The 20,272-nt window shown below is 35.7% G+C and overlaps 1 protein-coding gene across 3 annotated transcripts in view; it reads left to right on the top strand.

Moving 5' to 3' along the window:
- The window catches only part of Ccdc82 (coiled-coil domain containing 82), a 31,332-nt gene that overhangs the window by 2,682 nt on the left and 8,378 nt on the right, over positions 1-20,272 (top strand). For 2 of the 3 annotated variants that reach the window (XM_021635099.2, XM_060369321.1), the window contains exons 3-8: positions 2,605-3,830; positions 4,269-4,458; positions 9,847-9,939; positions 11,436-11,560; positions 15,439-15,609; positions 19,916-20,101. In XM_021635099.2, coding sequence (XP_021490774.2) covers positions 2,619-3,830; positions 4,269-4,458; positions 9,847-9,939; positions 11,436-11,560; positions 15,439-15,609; positions 19,916-20,101 — 1,977 coding nt within the window. In that variant the 5' untranslated portion in view covers positions 2,605-2,618. Of the gene's footprint in view, positions 1-2,604; positions 3,831-4,268; positions 4,459-9,846; positions 9,940-11,435; positions 11,561-15,438; positions 15,610-19,915; positions 20,102-20,272 lie in introns of those variants that run through there. The other variant, XM_060369329.1, reaches the window with a different exon arrangement.

Below are 20,272 nucleotides of genomic sequence, written 5' to 3' on the forward strand. Positions count from 1 at the left end.
GTTTTATAAGTATGATCTGATGTTTGTAAATCTGCTTTGTGTACTAAAATAAAGGCATCTTTCTTTCACTTTAACATTTCCTACTGTCCCTATTTCCTTTCATGTATCTAATGAAACTATATTTGTCTTTTAGTGAAGTGTTTTTATTATTTCTTCCCATTCAGACAAGTCTTCTAGAAAGCCTTATTGTATGCTGCACATATACAAAATTGGTTTATGAAAAATTATATGTGCATACAATACTTGTTTACTATATGACCTCAAAACGTAAGCTGCCTAGTTATTCTAGTGTTTCACAAAAGAGAAATCTATTTGAAACTATTGGAGAAATTAGGTGGAAATACCAGAAAGCAGTGGAGTATACAAAAGGCATGCTTTGGAAGAATAATCTAGGGTTGCTTTTTTAAAGGTAATTTTCACTACTTATCTTTATTGTTCTTAATTTTTGGCTTCAATATAACACTTATGTAGATTATAAGCAACCGTAATTTAAATATGCTGTTTGATCTACTAATTGGTATTTGCTACTATCACTTTTATATTAATTATATCTTGTAGCAGATACTATTCAAAAAGTTACACTTCAGGCTAAGCTATACAGATCATTTTTAGTGTATAATCTTAAAATTTCTGTTGCTCTGATTTTATATGAGAAGTTACCATTATATGGAGGTATACTACCTTATAACCATACCTGGATTAGTACAATTAAATGAATGATACATTCTCTCCTCTTCCAAGTAATAATTTTGGAACACTCAAATCTTGGTACAGTAATGCAAACATTGTTTAAAATTATTTTGGCTTTGTAGTTTTGATACTACCCTCATAATTAGCTACACATTTTAAAAATATTTTCAATGATAGTTAATTTTTATCCTATGAAGATTTCTTTTCTCTAAGCTTCTAACAATCTCCTAGAATTGAGACAAGTAAAGTAGATTTTTGAAGCTAATGTTTGGAATATAAAACACAAAGAGTGACTATTTTAATAATATTGAATTATTTTGTTTAATATTGTACTTTTGTTTTATCTTATAATACTATTGTGAGTCGGAAGACTTTGAGAAATATTATGCGCTATTGTGGAATATTGTCATAATAACTTTCACAAGCTCTTACACATGTATTATGAGATCGTATTACTTTGTGATTCTACTTCTATTCTTTGCCAACCACAGAAGCACGTGTATGTAAGTAAATTTCTAGTTATCTTACTTGTCAGTAGTTTAATAAATGCTTATGATAAATTTAGTAAAATATACTTTATAAAATCACAAACTGACAGCTTTGATTTTTCTTTTTTATACTATGCTCTGCTTTGTCATTAAATTTTCCTTGCTTTTTTTATTTGACTACATTATTGGACTTTTAGTAAGATTCGTTGGATTATTCTGTATTTTGTAAGCATAGTATAACTCCATTTCTACTTATTTACAGAATATAGAGGCCACAGCCATATCAGATAGGTTATCTCTCTGCATTGCATTGTCGTCTCTTTTTTATATCAGTTACTACATTGTCTGTGACTTTGTTCGTGTAACTTGATTGAGCCTTTAAATTTCATGTTACTCCTGTTCCAAATCAGGTTCTCCTTTGCCTAAGGATGAATCATCTTTGTAATTCCATGTATGTGCGTGTTGAACACATATATGTAGTGCATGTGGGTTTACTCACTAATGCAGGTATTGTGGAAACCAGAGATGAATGTAGAAATAGCTCACTTAATTGTTTCTTGACCTTATTAATTTTTTTTTTGAAACAAGATTTCTCACTAAACCTAGAACTTGTCATTTCAGTTGGAGTAACAGGCGAAGAAGCCACCTCTGAGATTCACCCATCTCTGTTCCCTTCCACATCCAAGTCTAGGGTTGGTGTGCACTGCCACAGTCAGTTTTTATGTGGGTGGTGGGTATCTCAATTCAGGTCCTCTTGCTTTCATGGCAAGCACTTTACCCACTAGCCCCCCTTCAAACCCTGTCTTTGTAATTTCATCATCATCTGTTCTTGTCTCCTTTTTAAAATTTCTTTCCGCCAGAAGCTATTTATCCCTTTTTAGTAACACATATTTACTAAGTGTAATATGTTCTATGTTGGTGCCAAACTTTTGTCTGTACTCTACTAACTTGTCTGAAATTACTTTTTCTTTCATTGTTTCTTTTCAACTCTAACCAGCCCTTGAAAATTGTGCCTGATCAACTCTACTTATGGTAATCTTTGATGAACGAATTGCCTTACTAATCATTCTACATCTTGACCTTTCTCTCACATTTATTTTTATTATTCATTAAGACTACCTTGAATTTTTCTTAATTTATGTTTGCATGTTTGAATTTTATACAGTTTTCTAAAGGACACAGAACCATGATTTTTCTGTGTATTCTTTTCAGAACAACATATAGCATAATTAAGAATGAGTTTTCAAAAATTAATAGTTGTTCACTGAATTATTTGTACATTGGCTATTCTGTGATTTTTTTACTCCAATATCTCATGTGATTTTGCCTTTGTGAACTATTTAATGAATCCAAATTAATTTGTGCCTTGTATTCATTGCTGTAATCTGGTTGTCATTGTTATGTTCCTAATAACTTTATTTTGTAGAAGCTTAACTGAAAATGGTACATGTTAGAAGACACGAGACAAGGAAAAATTCTAAATCTCGAATTGATTGGCGTCGGACTAAAAGAAGTATTTTTTATGATGAAGAGCTTGATAGTGGTGAAAGTATTGATCATGACAAAGAGCTTGGTAGCAGTGAGGAACTTGATAGTGACAAAGAGCTTGATAGTGGTGAAAGTATTGATCACGACAAAGAGCTTGGTAGCAGTGAGGAACTTGATAGTGACAAAGAGCTTGATAGTAGCAAAAAGTCTGGTAGTAATGAGATACCAGAAAAGGAAACAGAGCTTAAATTAATCAAAGTTGAAAGTGAGGAAAGCAACAGTAAACACCTTATGGACACCAGTAATAGTTCAACAGATGAAGAAAAAATAAACAAAACCAAACATAATGACTTACCAGATGATGAAAATCACCCAGGTCAACCAGAGAGTGATCTCAACAAATATACTGGACAAATCATAGATGAGGATATTGAAGATGAATGCATCAAGCCAGGAAAAAGGAAAAGGTCTCTGCTTTGTGACAGTGATGACAGTGATGACAGTGATATCCTAGTTAGAAAAGCAGGTGCCAAACGCCCCTGCAGGATGGTTGAAGATGAAGGTTCTTCACTGGAAATGGAGCAAGAAACCCCTGGAAAATCACCAGCTGCTGACAAAGAGCTTGGTAGCAGTGAGGAACTTGATAGTGACAAAGTGCTTGATAGCAAAAAGTCTGGTAGTAATGAGATACCAGAAAAGGAAACAGAGCTTAAATTAATCAAAGTTGAAAGTGAGGAAAGCAACAGTAAACACCTTATGGACACCAGTAATAGTTCAACAGATGAAGAAAAAATAAACAAAACCAAACATAATGACTTACCAGATGATGAAAATCACCCAGGTCAACCAGAGAGTGATCTCAACAAATATACTGGACAAATCATAGATGAGGATATTGAAGATGAATGCATCAAGCCAGGAAAAAGGAAAAGGTCTCTGCTTTGTGACAGTGATGACAGTGATGACAGTGATATCCTAGTTAGAAAAGCAGGTGCTAAACGCCCCTGCAGGATGGTTGAAGATGAAGGTTCTTCACTGGAAATGGAGCAAGAAACCCCTGGAAAATCACCAGCTGCTCGAAAGCGAGAATGCTACCAGAAACTAAAGGAATGCTCAGAAAGATCACGCCAGAGACAGAGACGCAACAGTGGTAAAAGTTTTGAGGTGTGTTTTATTTTGTTGGTTTTATTGCTATTAAATTTTTACTTGAAAGTTTTTTTTTAATATTAAAGTACTGAATCTATTCTGTTTGCAATAAGTCTAGAATTTTAAAGAAGCATTTCTGAATGTTATATTGTATTATTGTGTTTGATAATAACATTTTATTATGAGCCTCACTCTTTTTAAAAAAAACATTGAAAGACTGTTGTTCTGTATGACCTTTCCCATTCTTAGTTGCTCATATTCTTAATATTTATTTTAAACCTTTTACATCCCATAAGCAACGTCTATACTTCTTCAGTTTCAAAAGTTCAATATTTATCTTTAAAATATATGCTTAATTATATGGATTAATGTTTTGTTTCCAGATTTAATCTTACAGCAATACTGGCTGTTTTAAAAGCACACTAGTTACTGAAGCATTTATTTTCATTTAACTAGGACTCTGAAAAAGAATCTTGTTCAAGCGTTGATGAAGATGAGGATGATTACAGATATGATGAAAATGGCGATAATTATGTAATTGATGATTTTGTAGTGCCAGATGAGGAATGTGAAGAGGAAAGTAAAAATCAACAAGGAGAAAATTTGACTGCATCACAACTGAAATTATTAAAACAAAATTCTCTTTGTAAGTTAAATATAAAGACGATGTTTTGCATCTTCTTCAGATCATTTTATAATGCATCAAAGCCTATTAATATCATCTAAATCATTGGTTGGGCACTATGGTTTTGTGTTCAGGTATTTTAAATTTGACAGTAAAAGTTTATTCCAATGGCTTTAGGAATTCATTTCCTTTTAAAATACTATTGATCCCAGAAAACAAGAAACTATTTTCATCGGTCTAATTTTGTATTTACCCCTGTAAATACATTTTAAAACAAATTTATTAAATAAAATAACATTAGAAAATTTACTGTATTAACAAAATCATTTTATGGTAAATAACTTTTACAAGAAGGAGTTTGGTATTCTACATTCTTTGAAATACTTTTGAAGATATATTTTAAAATGTATATATATATATGTGTACCTATACCTGTGTGAGTTATGTACAGCACATGCATGCATGCAGGTACCCACAGAAGCAAGAGGGCATTGGATTCTCTGGAACTGGAGTTAGAGGTAGTTGTAAACCTCCGATTGTGGATACTGGGAACCATACCCTGTCCTCTACAAGAGCAGTAAGCACTGTTAACCAGTTAGCATCCTCTCCTGCTCCATTCGATAGCTTTAATTAATGTTGATCTTATGAGAAGGCAGCTAGCTTCTTAAATCTGAGCTGCTTTCAATCTGTTGTAATGTGTTTTGTTGAAGTCTCTGGAACAGTTTTGCCTCACACTGATATAAAGCTGGAAAGGGAAAAATATTTTTATAGTATTTCCAAAATAACTGGATATTCTTATCAGATAATGTTAATACAAAAAAATTTGAGAAGTGATAACTCCCTTAAGGTTAGTGGTAAAATGGAAACTGAAACCATATAGATGAACCTTTAACATACATATTGGCAATCTTGCATTCTATTGACTATTTTACCCATGCATGATTCTATAACAGGACATTGGTCATTTGGAAAATATTGGTTTTCTGGGCTATATGGATACTCCATATTTTCACATGCATCACAACATATTTTTTAATTAACATCTGTTAGTATCCTAGTTGCATCAAAATATTCTTGCATTATTGAGAAGATGCCATATACACAGTTGCTGCATACAAGTTTTTCAGAACTATGATTTCTACTTAAAAACTCAGCTTTCCATGCATAGTCCTTGGTTGGAGTATCAGTCTCAGGAAAGTCCCCTTTGCTCAGAATTTTTGGTTCTGTTGCTCTCCTTGTGGAGTACCTGTCCTCTCCAGATCTTACTGTTTCCCACTTCTTTCCTAAGATTCCCTGCACTTTGCCCAAAGGTTGCCCATAAGTCTCAGCATCTGCATTGATAGTCTGTAAGATCCTCTGTGTCAGGCTCCTGACTTGTTCCCTCTTTTCTCCTTCTTCTGATGTCCATTCTCTTTGCCTTTCTGCATAGGAATTGAGCATTTTAGCAAGAGTCCTGCCTCTTGATTAGTTTCTTTAGGTGTACAGATTTTAGTAGGTTCATCCTATATTATATGTCTAGATGAGTGAGTATATACCGTGTGCGTCTTTCTGCTTCTGGGATAACTCACTCAGGATGATCCTTCCCAGTTCCCACCACTTACCTGCAAATTTCATAATTTCCTTGTTTTTCATTACTTAGTAATATTCCATTGTGTAGATGTACCACAATTTCTGTATCCATTCCTCCAATGAGGGGCATCTGGGCTGTTTCCAGCAGACCCCTGCACAGATGTAGCCCATGGCAGTTCAGTATCCAAGTGGGTTCCATCGTAATAGGAACAGGGACTGTCTCTGACATGAACTGATTGGCCTGCTCTTTAATTACCTCCCACTGAGAGGGAAGCAGCATTACCAGGCCACAGAAGAAGACAATGCAGCCACTCCTGATGAGACCTAGTTGACTAGGATCAGAAGGAAGGAAAAGAAAACCTCCCCTATCAGTGGACTTGGGGAAGGGCATGCATGCAGAGGGTGAAGGAAGGGAGGGATTGGAATGGGAGGAGGGAAGGAACCACAGGGGGGATACAAAGTGAATAAAGTATAATTAATAACGAATTTTAAAAAAAGAAATAATTTTAAAAAACTCAGCTTATTGGCAACAAACACAGTAAATTATAATTAAACTTTTGACAGGCTCACTTTGCTTTCTTGAGAAAACATTTGACAAATATTATTGAATATCAAATTTGTCATTGATCTTTCAAGAGAAAACGATTGTTTCATGACAGATAAAGCTTTACCCCAGTTATAACAGTTGCATAAATGGTTTTACCTCAGACCACCATTCTGTTTTGCTATGCAATATAGTTCATTCTACAGAGTACTAAAAGACTTATTAAATTAAATATTAGTGAAAGTAATCATTTTTATTATTTCATCAAGAGTATTGCTAAGGAAAAGGATAGTTTGTATTGCCAGTACCTCACTGTGGTGACTGCCATCATTAGTAGTAGTTTGTGTGCTGCTAGTGCTGTGTTTTTGTGACGGGGCAGCTGTTTTGCCAGTTGTACTTCTGCACCATCAGTGAAAATTTCAGAAAAATATAGTGTTTTTGTATTGATAACTGTGTGCATCTTTCTGGTGTCTTTAAATAGACATTAGACAGTATACTTACTCTAAAATTATTAGTTTTTATCACACTTTTTGAATCTTCCCACAAACAATGAAGCCTACCAAAGAAAGAAAATCTTTGTATGTGTGTGCATGTATGTGTGTGATTAATAAACTTATAAATAAGAGAATTTGAAAAGTTGGGGTACATTTAAATATACATACCAGCACTTGGATTCCTTTAATTGTATGTAAGGTCATGATTGTCCATGATGTTTTACAGTTCACAGAAACAGATTGATATATTAAACAAATTATTCTTCCTAAATAATTGCTTATTTTTGTAATTATTTATTCAGGAAGGTAATGAAACAGCAGGCTGAAGAATGATTCCTATTTCAAAAATGAGGCATTGCTAAGTTAACTTTCTTATATCAACAGGCACTAGCTCACTTGCCACTTGGGCATTTGCATCATAAGAATACACAATTAGGATATATGCCGTCATTATGGATTCTTTATTGAGACTGTATTAAATAAGCACAAGACCAGTATATGTAAACTACTTGTAATTCCTTCTCTACCTATTCCTCTCTGCTTACTATAAGTAATGGCAGTCTGGGAATTAGAGAAACAAATTAGAGCTGTTACATCATCATTCACCTATACAGTTTCTCAACATTTATTGACCTCTTACATTAGTTTGATATCTTTGTTACAATTGATGATGTAATTGATAATACTACCTTGATACATTATCATTAATTCATAGTTAACTTTAAGGTCTTTTTTTGTCTTGTACCTTCTGTGGATTTTGACAGCTGTCTACTGACATATACCTACCATAATAATTTCAGTGTTAAAATGTTCTTTATTTATCTCATATTTTTGGGATGTCTCCACAGATGTGTGTATTTGAATACTTGGACACTGGTGACCCATTGTGGGTCTGTGAAACTTTAGTTGATGGGACATAGCTGGAAGGAGTGAGCATAGAAATGGAGCAAGCCTTAGGAGTTATAGCCCCAACTCTGCTTCTGGCTGAATGTTACACCCGTGCTCTTTCTCTCGTTTTCCTTCAAGCTTCACCGTGATATAAGCAACCCATGCCCCTGCTGACACAGCTGCAAGCTGTTCTTGCTGCCATGGACTGCACCCTGAAACAATTAGCCCAAGTGAAGCCTGCCTTCCTTGGGTTACTTCTCGTCCGGTATTTAATTACAGCAGTGCGAAAAGTAGTAAATGTATATTCCCACCTTTTTCCTAGAACCTTAGGAAAACACTTACTTGTTTTTGTCTCCATGGTTTTTAACATTTCCAGAATGCCACGTGATTATTAAGAGAGCCACAGCGTGTAACTTTTCCTATTGGTTTCTTCACCTAATTGTGTATCTTGAGTTGGTCACCATGGCTAAACAGGATGCCATAGCTCATTTATTTTCATTGCCTAGTAAAAATGCACTGTAACAGCTTATGCACTCACCTGTTGAAAAACGTCTTGGTTCCTCCCATGTTTTGGCAGTTATGAATAAAACTAAACATTTGTAGATTTTCTGTGGACATAGACTGTATCTCATTTAAATAAATACTAGGGAGCTTTGGGTTTACTTTTAATATCAAGTAATCTCTACTGCAAGAATGTCCATTTTATTTTCCATAAAATATAATTTTTTTCTGTGTCCATTAATAATTCCCAGAAGAGCTTTCCGTTAATATAATTTGAAAGTATTAGATGAAGTTTGGATGAATTTTAACTCTATATTATACCAGCATTTGATTAAAGTCTAGGCAGAAGGGCATTCTTTTCAAGTATTACTGTATCTTACTTCTCCATTAGAAGCTACTGATTTATGTGTGTGTGTATGTGTGTGTATGTGCAGTCTTGAAATTGATAATAGTGATAGACCCTCTAAACTCTGTAAGATCCAGTACAAGTTACTTCTGTTGATATTTACACTTTAGCACCTCCATGGAAAGAATAGAGACTGAAATTTCCCTTAAAACCTAAAAACTTTACACAGCTACTTTAGCAAAGAGAAGTACAGCAGCCTCTTCATGTTCAATCCATTTTGTAAGCTGAAATAAAGCCGCAATCCCTTCATGATTTCTAAGGATACATCTAAACGTCCCTCGCTAAACATCTTCCACATTTCCAGACTTAGTTCCCAGGCACTTCCAACAGGGCACGTGTTCTTTGATGACCATTTGAGTCACAGGAGAGGGGATTTGCTGGAGAACATTTTGATGGCCCATGGTAAAATTTAGTCCCAGAGTAACAAGAATAGCACGGTTGCCTGACCTGTCACCATGATGAACTCATGCCTGAGGCTGGGTTAGAGAGAATATAATGCCATTATCTCTGTAGCATGCAAAAGGGAAAGCACAGCTCTTTAAAGTGGTGTGGGAAATCCTATTCTTGTGACAAGAGAAGGAAGAATGGACTTGTTATGCCCACTGAGGTTTCTGTGAGTAACAGTTTTCTGGACTGTGTCATATGAAGCATGTTATATACTAAAGCATATAAATCAGTCTACTTGGGAGGCTTTCATGCCTTTTTCTTTCACTGTAGTTGATAATTTCAAGTGGACATGGATTACTTTGATTTTTTCACAGTGTATCTCTCTGAAGAATATTTCCTTACTAAGTCTGGGACCATTTTAGAGAAAATCTAGAAACTTTTGGTTAGAAACCACCAAATTATAATAGAGATTTTTTTATTGCCATGAAAGCAGATACAGGATGAGCAAACTTTGTGCTACTTGTGGTTCCAGGCTCTTTTAGCATTGGCAGGGGGCATGTTATAGTCACATGCTGTAGCTTTGTCTGCTATGTCTAATAATTGCTTTAAATTAATTTCAGATTCTTTAAGTGACCGCTATACTCACTTTAAAAGAGTTGTGAAGGCTCTTCTGATCAATGCTCTTGATGAGTCCTTTCTGAAATCCTTGTATGGTAAGTTAATAGTATCACTGGAACATTTTCTTAAATTTTTCTAAGTAGCTTTTGAAAGTAGATGAAACAAAGCCAAGACAAACCATTCTTAGATCTTGCCATTGTTTCTTCTGGAATAAACCGCACCAAGTGCATGACACTTGTTGGTATTTTTTGAGGTATATATGTGGTAAGTGTGTGGCAAGTCCTTGTTATGAAAGAGTCTACAGTAAATTTGAAAATATAAAACCTACACCCCTACAGAAGGCTGCCTTGACATTCATATGTTTTCTCAAGTTCCTCTAAGATTTTGAATTTTACACACACACACACACACACACACACTCACGCACGCTGTTTTCTGCTTTTGTGCCTTGGTCCTAAAGCACTCAGTGGCTTGTCTGGCCCGTAATATCAAACATCTCCATTGATCCTTCAAAAACAATAGAGTCAGCTCTGTCACAGAAATATTCCATTTCTGCTACCACTTCTGTATTAGTCTGCTTTATATTACTGTAATAAACTACTGAACAAAGGCAACTTGGGAGAAAACGTTTATTGGACTTGTGTATACTGGGTCATAGTCCATTGAGAGAAACCAAGACAAGAACCTGGAGACAAGAACTGAAGTAGATCATAGAGGAAGCTGCTGACTGGGTTGCTTTTCATGGCTTGCTAAGCCCGTTTTCTTATACATCCCACCTTGTGTCAAGTTGACAAAAAGCAACCAAGACAGTAGTATCTGCATCTGTTTTATGCTTAGGGTAAGAGTTAAAAGCATTTAAGAACAAACAAGAAGACACATTATTGTTATAGTGCAATGAGTCAGCAGTGAGGGGAGAAGCCATCAAAAAAAATACGTAGTGGAAAGAAGGGCTTCTAATTCATGATAAAGTGTTTAAATCTATAGTAACTTAATAAAACATGATCAATTCATTAGCTAAATTCACTTGGAAATTTCTGAAGAAAGCAAAAACACAAAGCTTAGCATCATAGGCCATGACAAATATGTATAAATTGAGAACAAAATATTAATGAAATTAGGAAAGCAGAAACGACTATAGTATGCTGTAAGGGGATAAGGGAAAGATAAGGCAGAAAAGACGTTTCCAGTGTGTTGGCAGAAGTTACCACTGGACTCATAAGTCCAATTGAGCTAGCTACTGAAGTCTTTAAAAGTGTGACCAGGATTATGCAGATCAGTTTTAAAGGAAGAGTGAAAGGTTCTATGCAAGCTGTTTTATGTGGCTCCTTCTGCTATCACATAGATATAATGATAATGAAAAAGTCTGAGGCTTATGGGAGGGAGACAGAAACTCTACCCCATTCTCTGGCCCTGTACTTCCATGAAATGAAGCTGTGACATCATTAACTGTTTTCTAATTTAAAATATTTTCAGCTATCCAGCCATCTTTTTAAACTCTAAAACATTGTATGTTCAGTTGATTCAGTATTCGTAATAGTCAGTTGATTCAGTATTTTCAAGTGTTCTGTTGTTTTTATTTATCTGCTTACAGATGGTACCAGGAAGAAATCTTATGCAAAAGATATGTTGACATCTTTTGACTATTGGGATAATGGCTGTATTCAACCTCGTCTGGAGAACTTAGTCTCTAGAAGTCGATGGAAAAAACAATATAAGGTAAACAGTTTTCTCTTTAACCTCTGGTAAGAGCATAGGGACAATGGCTTCTCAAGATTTCAATATCCACCCTATTGGAATCATTTTCTGAAATGTTGGCATTCTGCCTTGTTAAATAATATTTTAATCTCCTTTAAAATCTTTAATTGTTTTAAATATCTACACTAGTACCTTCAATAATTAAATGGTTTGAAATAATTTTAGAGCATCTCTAGAGCTTAGATGGCTCTTCAGAGAACAAAGTCACATAGACAAAAAAGTTTGAAAAACAGTGTTTAACTTAAACTGGCTTCTATATTGAAGCACTTTTCTGAGCACTAATTCATGAATTTATACCTCATAGAGGGATAAATATATTTTAAAGGAAGGGATGCAGATTGCAGTATTTCCTAAGTTAATATGTCCCATGAAGCTGTTTCCCACGAGATTCCGGTTATTCCTGCTACTGTTTTTAAATATTTTATTGTGTGTATGTGTTTGAAGAGTGTGTGACAATATTTGATGTGTGTTCTTATCCATGACGCTGCCCACTGTTGGCAGAGGAGAACTATCAAGAACTGTTTTTTTCCTTCCATTGTGGGTTTCTGGAATCAAACTCAGGCCATCAACAACAAATAGTTTTACCCATAAGTCATCAATTCAGCCCCTTTTAGGATGTTTGATTTCCATAAAACAGATAGACTATACTGACTAACATCATGTTTGACATGTTCCCTAGCAGTTATGGAATTTCACTTTTTAACATAAGAATTACTAGATTCTATTTTATTCTCCAGATTCGTATTTTATCATCTCTAATGGCAGAGGATGGACTATTTGATATTTAAAGGCACTGCAACCTCTGACATCCTATTTTCTAATGATTACTAAGAGGGAATAAATGGTAGATAATAGATATTCAAATTTCTTAAAATCTCCCTAACACTTAAATCAATTTTCTATGCAGTATTTACTTCAGAAAACTTAGTTTCATCAAGACCTCTTCATCCTGATGAGAGTAAATGCTTCAGATTGAGGGACAGTCAGGGCTTACAAACTATAAAATTTGAAGTTCAATGATGGCTTAAATTTAGAACTACCATATATATCTTTTTATTTCTAGATTCTTAACACATCTGGATGATCAACTTATTCCTCAGATGTAAAAAAAAATTATCTACTTTTAAGGGAAATAAGTTTTTTATGTTAGGTAAAATGCATAAAATAAATATAATACTATTTTATTTTTTAATATAATTTACTTTTATTTTATGTTTATTGGTGTTTTGTCTGCTGGAGTTACAGACAAGTATGACTTGTCATGTTGTTGTTGAGAATTAACCCAGGAACTCTGGAGAGCAGCCAGTGCTCCTAACCACTGAACCATCTCTCCAATCCTTGTCCCCCCCCCCCCTTTTTTTGGGACATTTCTCTGTGTTGCCTTGGCTGTCCTGCACTCACTTTGTAGACCAGGCTGGCCACAAATTCACAGAGATCCGCCTGCCTCTGCCTCTGCCTCTGCCTCTGCCTCCCCAAGTGTTAGGATTACAGGCATGCGCCACATTGTCTTTATTTTCTTTAACACAAAGAAAAATGTTACATTTTTAAAGAATATTTTGCAATTGTCAAATGATTTACATGTGAAACATATTTCCTAAGTTCAAGAAGGAGAGGGACATGTAGGAGATAAGTGGGGGTGTGATTGGGAGGGAATGAGGGAGGGGGCTACAGCTGGGATACAAGAAGAAAGAACTTGGATACAGAAATTATGGTACATTTACACAATGAAATACTACGCAGCAATTAAAAACAAGGAAATCATTAAATTTGCAGGCAAATGGTGGGAACTAGAAAAGATCATCGTGAGTGAGGTATCCCAGAAGCAGAAAGACATGAATGATATATACTCACTTATAAGTGTATATTAGACATATAATATAGGATAAACATACTAAAATTTGTACACCTAAAGAAGCTAATCAAGAAGGAATAAGATCAATCTTACTCAGAAAGACAAACAGGATGGACATTGGAAGGAGGAGAAAACAGGAAACAGGACAGGAGCCTACCACAGAGGGCCTCTGAAAGATTCTACCCAGCAGGGTATCAAAGCAGGTGCTGAGACTCATAACCAAACTTTGGGCAGAATACAGGGAATCTTATGAAAGAAGGGAGAGATAGGAAGACCTGGAATGGACAGGAGCTATACAAGGAGTGACAGGACCAAAGAATCTGGGCCAATGGGTCTTTTCTGAGACTGATACTCAACTAAGGACTAATGGTCCAACTAAGGACCATTCATGGATATAACCTAGAACCCCAGCTCAGATGTAGCCCATGGCAGCTCAGTCTCCAAGTGAGTTCCCTAGTAATGGGAACAGGGACTGTCTCTGACATGAACTCAGTAGCTGGCTCTTTGATCACCTCACCCTGAGGGCAGAGCAGCCTTGCCAGGCCACAGAGGAGGACAATGCAGCCAGTCCTGATGAGACCTGATAAGCTGGGGTCAGATGGAAGGGGAGGAGGACCTCCCCTAACAGTGGACTTGGAGAGGGACATGGAGGAGATAAGTGGGGGTGGGATTGGGAGGGAATGAGGGAGGGGGCTACAGCTGGGATACAAAGTGGATAAACTAATTAATGTAAAAAAATAATTTAATAAAAAATAAACTAAAAAAAAAAGAGGAAGGAACTATCTTCTCCATTTTACAATGAGGAAGTGATGTTTCACAGCTAAAATTTCACAGGGCAGTATTCAAAAGAGACCTTCAAGACTCTTACCTCTATGTTATGATCTGCTTTGCCATACTGGCAGGTCACAGCGAATTTAGGAAACTCACAATGAAATAAAAATTTCAGAATGCACAGAATTTTGAGACAGATGATTCAGAAGATCTGAGGGTACACTGATACTGAAAAAGATAAAGTAACATGAAGAAAACTCAGTGGTTTAACCCAGAAAAGTCACGTCCATGTGGAGTGTGTTGTGCTGTAGTTGCTCCTTGGGAAAGCAAGCTGCTTGAGAAGCAGGAAGGGGAGAGGGAGGGAGATAATCTGGATATTAGTCAGGCAGTGGTGTGCTGTGAAGTTTGAAGACTATGACAGGTAAATCAGAAGAGTGTTGCCAATCATACAATATGGAAAAGGACCAGTGTACCATCCAGATTGGTGTAGGGCATGAATGTGGATTAGAAACCATGCTAGAAATATATCCAGTGTGTTCATTCAAGTGTGGTACTAAAATCCGCTGCTAATAGAACAGTAGAGCCAGGCAGAGCCTGAGAGCACATATAGAAGTAGCTTCATCACTAAGACAGTTTGCTGATGCAGACCAGTGTTTCTCGCGCTGTTCACTCATTCATAACCCAGTCACTAGTTGGTCCATCAGTCTTGGACATGGAACATTATTAATTGCAAGGTGCTTATTTTCGTTTCGTGGCAAAGCAGGTCACTACAGGAGGAGTAAATTATTTCCAGAATGTTTTGAGGAAAATGTGATTTAACTCATGCACTGAAGAATGAATACATTTTTCAAATTTTAAGTAGCTTAAATGAATTCATCTTTCACTTATCCTGATATTTTGTTGCTAATTTTCCTACTTTGCTTAATATCTCATTGGTGCTAATTAGAGATGAGACTATGGAAAAGGAGTACATTAAAGCCTATTGGAAATACTGCTTGGTAATAATTTTTAAGTAAAGAGATAAATGAAACTTCTCTTTCTACATTGTCTTTTTTATAGCCAAGATTAATATTTTTTTTCAACTTAAAAATACCTTCTTAAAGCAAGAAATACTATGTGTTTTATTCTTATATTTCTTCCCTTTGGTTTCCAAAATCACTGGCAATTTGGATACATTCATATTTGACCCAATCTTCTTCTTTTTAACTATTGTCAGGAGCGAGTTGAAAGCTACTCTAACTTAAGTGTCCATGCCAAGAGCCCCAAGGACTGCACCTGCCAGGCTTGCGGGCTGCATCGCCACTGTAAATTCTCCGTGCACCTCTCGGGAAAGCTGTACCACACCAAGACCATGGAAACAGATGACTTCATGTCACATGACAAGCAGGTATCTTCTGCTAATTTCCGCCTTTAATATTTAGAAAGTTTAGGCTTCATAGCTTATCCTCAAAAATAGAGAAAACACTACAAAGAAAAGAATACAAGGAAAGATGGCACATTCGATTTTCTTTCTTTTATTATGCCAGTGATATTAAACCTAGGGCCTCAGCTTGCTAAGCAAGCACCCTACTGATAGCATCCGAACCTCAGGGTATAGTTTTTGAAGGTGGAAAATGTGTCTTATATAGAATATTCACCCCTAATTGAGTGAGATAAAATCAGTACACATCATAATCTCTGTGAGTCATATTATAGGGACGGAGTATATAGGATGAGAGAGATGAGGAAGGTCACATGGGCCAGGGAGAAACAAGGCTGCCTTTCAAGTTCAAAGATGAATATGCCTAGGTCAAAACCCTATGTCACAAAGTATTCAAATTAGCAGTTTATAGTTAAGTGATTGAAGATGCCTGTTCATTGTCCAGTAAGAGAATCCAGAGAACACTGTACTTTAGTTTAGACACTATCTAGTGTATCAGTGTCTAAGCAATTATTTACCTGATTAAGATGTTGTTAAATTTGAATGTAGAGAAATTTCAAGAATAAGTAATTAATAGATGTCATGGGATATGCCTTTAATCTCAGCACTTGCTTGGGAAGCAGAAATAAGCAGGCATAAGCCATCCTGGGCTACAGAGCTAGTTCCGGGACGCTCAGTGCTACACAGATAAACCATGGCTCAAAAAAAAATATTTTTTTTTGTAAGTAGTTAATTAAACAAGAGTGGGACAGTGAATTATATGTGAGCTCATAAAAAATATAGATTCTGTTTGTGTTTTAATCTTAGTTTTTTAGATGGCTACATTTACTTTGAGAATAAATACTTTGAGAACTTCCTCTAGTGACTGCAAATCTTTGGAGGATATGTTTTGTGTGAGATAGAGACCCAAAATTGTTGCTAAATCTTCCATTATTAAAGTGGGGAAATATGATTTATTGGAAAGTGTGATTCATGACTACTATTTGACAATAGTTGATCAGATCACTCTACGCAATACAATAAAGATTGGGAAAATTATTTAAAGATTTTATTCTTGGGTATTGGACTTAAATGCATGAGAAAATGTTCATTTTCTACTTAGGAACACACAAATAAAACTACTTAAGATTCAGATTGATAGCTTTTAAATTACCACAGTATTTTTAAATCAAATGTTTAACGGCAATATGATCAACATAGCTTAGACATTTGAAGGCTTATGAAAATTAAGGTTTCTGTAGGAAGAAAGGTCTGGTGTGTTTTTACAGTACAGGACACTACATAGCTAGAGCTGCTATATTTACTATAAGTTTACCCTATGAAAGTAAATTCAGTAAATGCAAATGGCATGATTACAAAGTTCACTGAAGCATTATTGATACTGGAAACATTCCGAGCAAAACATTAGAAGAGTGACATGATTGTCTGATATATAAGAATGTGTGGCAGGATATAATAGCATTCAGATAATGTTGTTACTAATAGCTACTATGGGTGTTTTGAAATGATGCCAGGTAAAATAAATTTTCTTCAGTAAATTTTTATTTTTAAAAATAAGATTATTTTATGCTAGTTAACTCACAAACAGACACATCACAAAACTAGTTTAGTGGTTTAAGGAAACCACTGAAACAGTTAATTTTTATGTTTTGGCATAGAATTCAATAGTTTCTATTAAAGAAATGTAAACAGAGTCCATCACTGTCAGGATACCGGGGGTTTCACCAGTCCATCCACAGTAATGATTTGTAGACCTCAGGTTATATTTTTCTAGTTATTTTTTAAATAACACTGTGTGAATCTAATGCATGTCTCTTTAAGTCTTCATTAGTGTTTTTAAAAGGGTGGAGTTATTTTGAATGTGACAAATGGATCAAGCCATTAAAATGAGTCAGAGTTCCATTTGTCTTCTCTTCAATCTAAGTACCAGTATTTAAGTAATCAATATATATATGTCCAAAAATTTTGTGAGCATCTAATTTTTTATTTAAAGAAAGACTGTTTTCCTGGATTCTGCTCCTGCCTTCACATACCTGCTACCCCAGCTTGCCTTTATGTTCAAGCCTTTCAAGTGAAGGCAATCTGTTTGGGGGGAGGGAGAAGAAAAAGACAGAATCATTTATTAAAGTCGTTTTCTATCCTGTTGAACCACTGTGTCTATACATACAAATAAAGGAAAAAGCAGATGTATTTCAATTCTGGGGCTTAGAGACTGTCCGTACCTCCTCCACCCACTGCCCTCAGCTTATTTGGAAACCAAAGTCTCTATTTTGTGATTACACTTATACTTATATAAAAATGAAAGCCCAGGAATAACTAGGTTCTTTTTAAGGATGCAGCAAAACAGTGATTGTTTGCTGATAATGTTCTTTTGCCTGACTTATCAGAGATTAGCTTATTTGAAAGAAAGGATATGCTTTGATGGAGATGGATTTAACAATTCACAGAGTGAGTTTAGTTATAGCAGGGTTGTGTTGGACAAGAGGTCTTGCACCACAAGAACATTCCCTGCTTAAAGAAGAAAAGTAAGTCCTATTAAACTTAGGAAATTAAAGAAGCTCACACAATCATAAGACCCCTTTCCAAAGCTATATAAGTGATAAACAGTTGGCAGGAAGGGTTGTGGGTGGATGGTTGGCTCCAGGGTATTTTGTACAGGGAGCTTCAGGAGTAGAGTTCTGATGAATGAGTTGTCACCTGTGCTGAGGTGGACTGCTCAGTTTTGTACTTGCCTTTGACTCATCCATGCTCCTGAATGTAACACCAGTAAACCCACTGTGTAAGACTAAGGTAGAATGGTTTCTTTGATCTGTTTCTGAGTGCTGTATCTGAAGTGAATAATTGTTTGTTCATGTCTATTCAGAGGAAGTCACAGGACATGATGAAACATCCAACGTGCTTCAGTTAAACATGCACCAAACATACATCATTGTATAATTCAAGTTCTTTTTTGGCAGGGTACTCCTAGACTGTTATTTGTCTGCATATCATCATCTCTGCATTCCTTTGCATTGTGGCTTAATAAAAATGTGGCATACATGACTATTAAAAATGATGTAACTTGTACTAAGCTTATCCACTTGAACCTAGAGACAAATTCTTAAATTAGGAAGATATTTGTGTCCTCGGGTTCTTGCATGACATGATATGATCATATTGTGGCGTTTGGAGGCCATTTCTGATGTATTTTTTATAAAGAGTGAAAAGTATGAATTAAGTTATGTCTGATTTTATCAGTAGAGCAATTTTCACTTCCTATTTTAGCTGTATAACAAACCATAACCATCAATACATGACAGAAATGGCCCGATGGGCTGATTTCACAGAAGTGTATCATGAAGTCCTGGGAGTCCATATATGATCAAAGCAGACAATAAAATGTTAGCATATCTTATTTACACATGAAATATTACATAAAGTCAGAAAAATGTCTACATATAGAGAACATTTTTACCTTTTTCTTGGGAATTATTTAGTAAACAGCTACTAATATTTAACCGTGGTGTAAGAGGGCGCCACTTTGAGTGGCTTATATTTACAAATTTATCATAATCTGGTCATTTTAAACACAGAAAGTGGATATATGCCATACTCTGCATGCCTTTTCCTGCTTTTGTGTGTGTCAGTCTTTCTGCCTTATGAGCAATTTCTCTCTTTATTACCAAATTCAGATAACCGCTTTCAGGTGGCTCAGTCAATAGAAGATGGCAAGGACTGAATTCAAACCCCAGCATCCACTAAGAAACAAATAAGTAATTAATGTCTTAAACACCTGGAGAACTTCACCTAATTGGAAAGCTGAAGGCTAGTGAGAAACACTGCTTCAAAAGAAGGATTAGTGGAGCCTAAGGCCTGACACCTGTGATTGCCCTATGGCCTTCATACACACATGCACACACACAAGGAAACATGGACTTGATCAGTCTCCTGTCTCTGCTGGTTTAGGTGACGCTCCCTCCTTACTGACATCTTGGTGGCACCCTGAGCACCTGAGTGCTCACCGGTAGCACCCTGAGCGTTTTATAATCGTTCATATTTCTCCTAAGCTCCCTAACACAGGTACATCCTCACTTTGCCGTTAGCTGTCAGCCCAATACTGGAAGCATAGTATAGGTACAAGTTCTGTTGACTGGTGGCATAGATAAGAAAAGATAAAGCAATCATTTGTATAACTATTTAAATAAAGTTAAAAATACATGTTTTAGATTCTACCAGTAAGGAAAATCTGAAAAATCAGAAATAATGTTCACTTCATATTTATTTCTCAATATAGGTATTTCTTGTTGGCAGAATTTGTGCTAACCGCACCGAAGTTTATCATCAACTGAAACATTTTAAATTCCAACTATACCAAGAATGCTGCTCCATTGCAAAAACAGAAGAAGCTGAAGATGAGGAAGTTAAAAAAACAGTAGAAAGAGTCTTCAGTCAGTCTGAAGAGTGTGGCTGGATTAGAAAGGTAAGATTGTAGACCGCCTCATTCTGTAGAATCTGCAGAGTGGCCATCAAAAAGATGACATTTGTTGACAGTGTGACTTATGAAAATCCCTTCCCTCCTGTTCTGATGTTTCTTCTTCTGCTGCCTATTCCCTCCATGTTTATCATTGTTCTGTTGGAAAAAAAACACTGA

The sequence above is a fragment of the Meriones unguiculatus genome, chromosome 1 (assembly GCF_030254825.1).
Source record: "Meriones unguiculatus strain TT.TT164.6M chromosome 1, Bangor_MerUng_6.1, whole genome shotgun sequence".
NCBI classification, from domain to species: Eukaryota; Metazoa; Chordata; class Mammalia; order Rodentia; family Muridae; genus Meriones; species Meriones unguiculatus.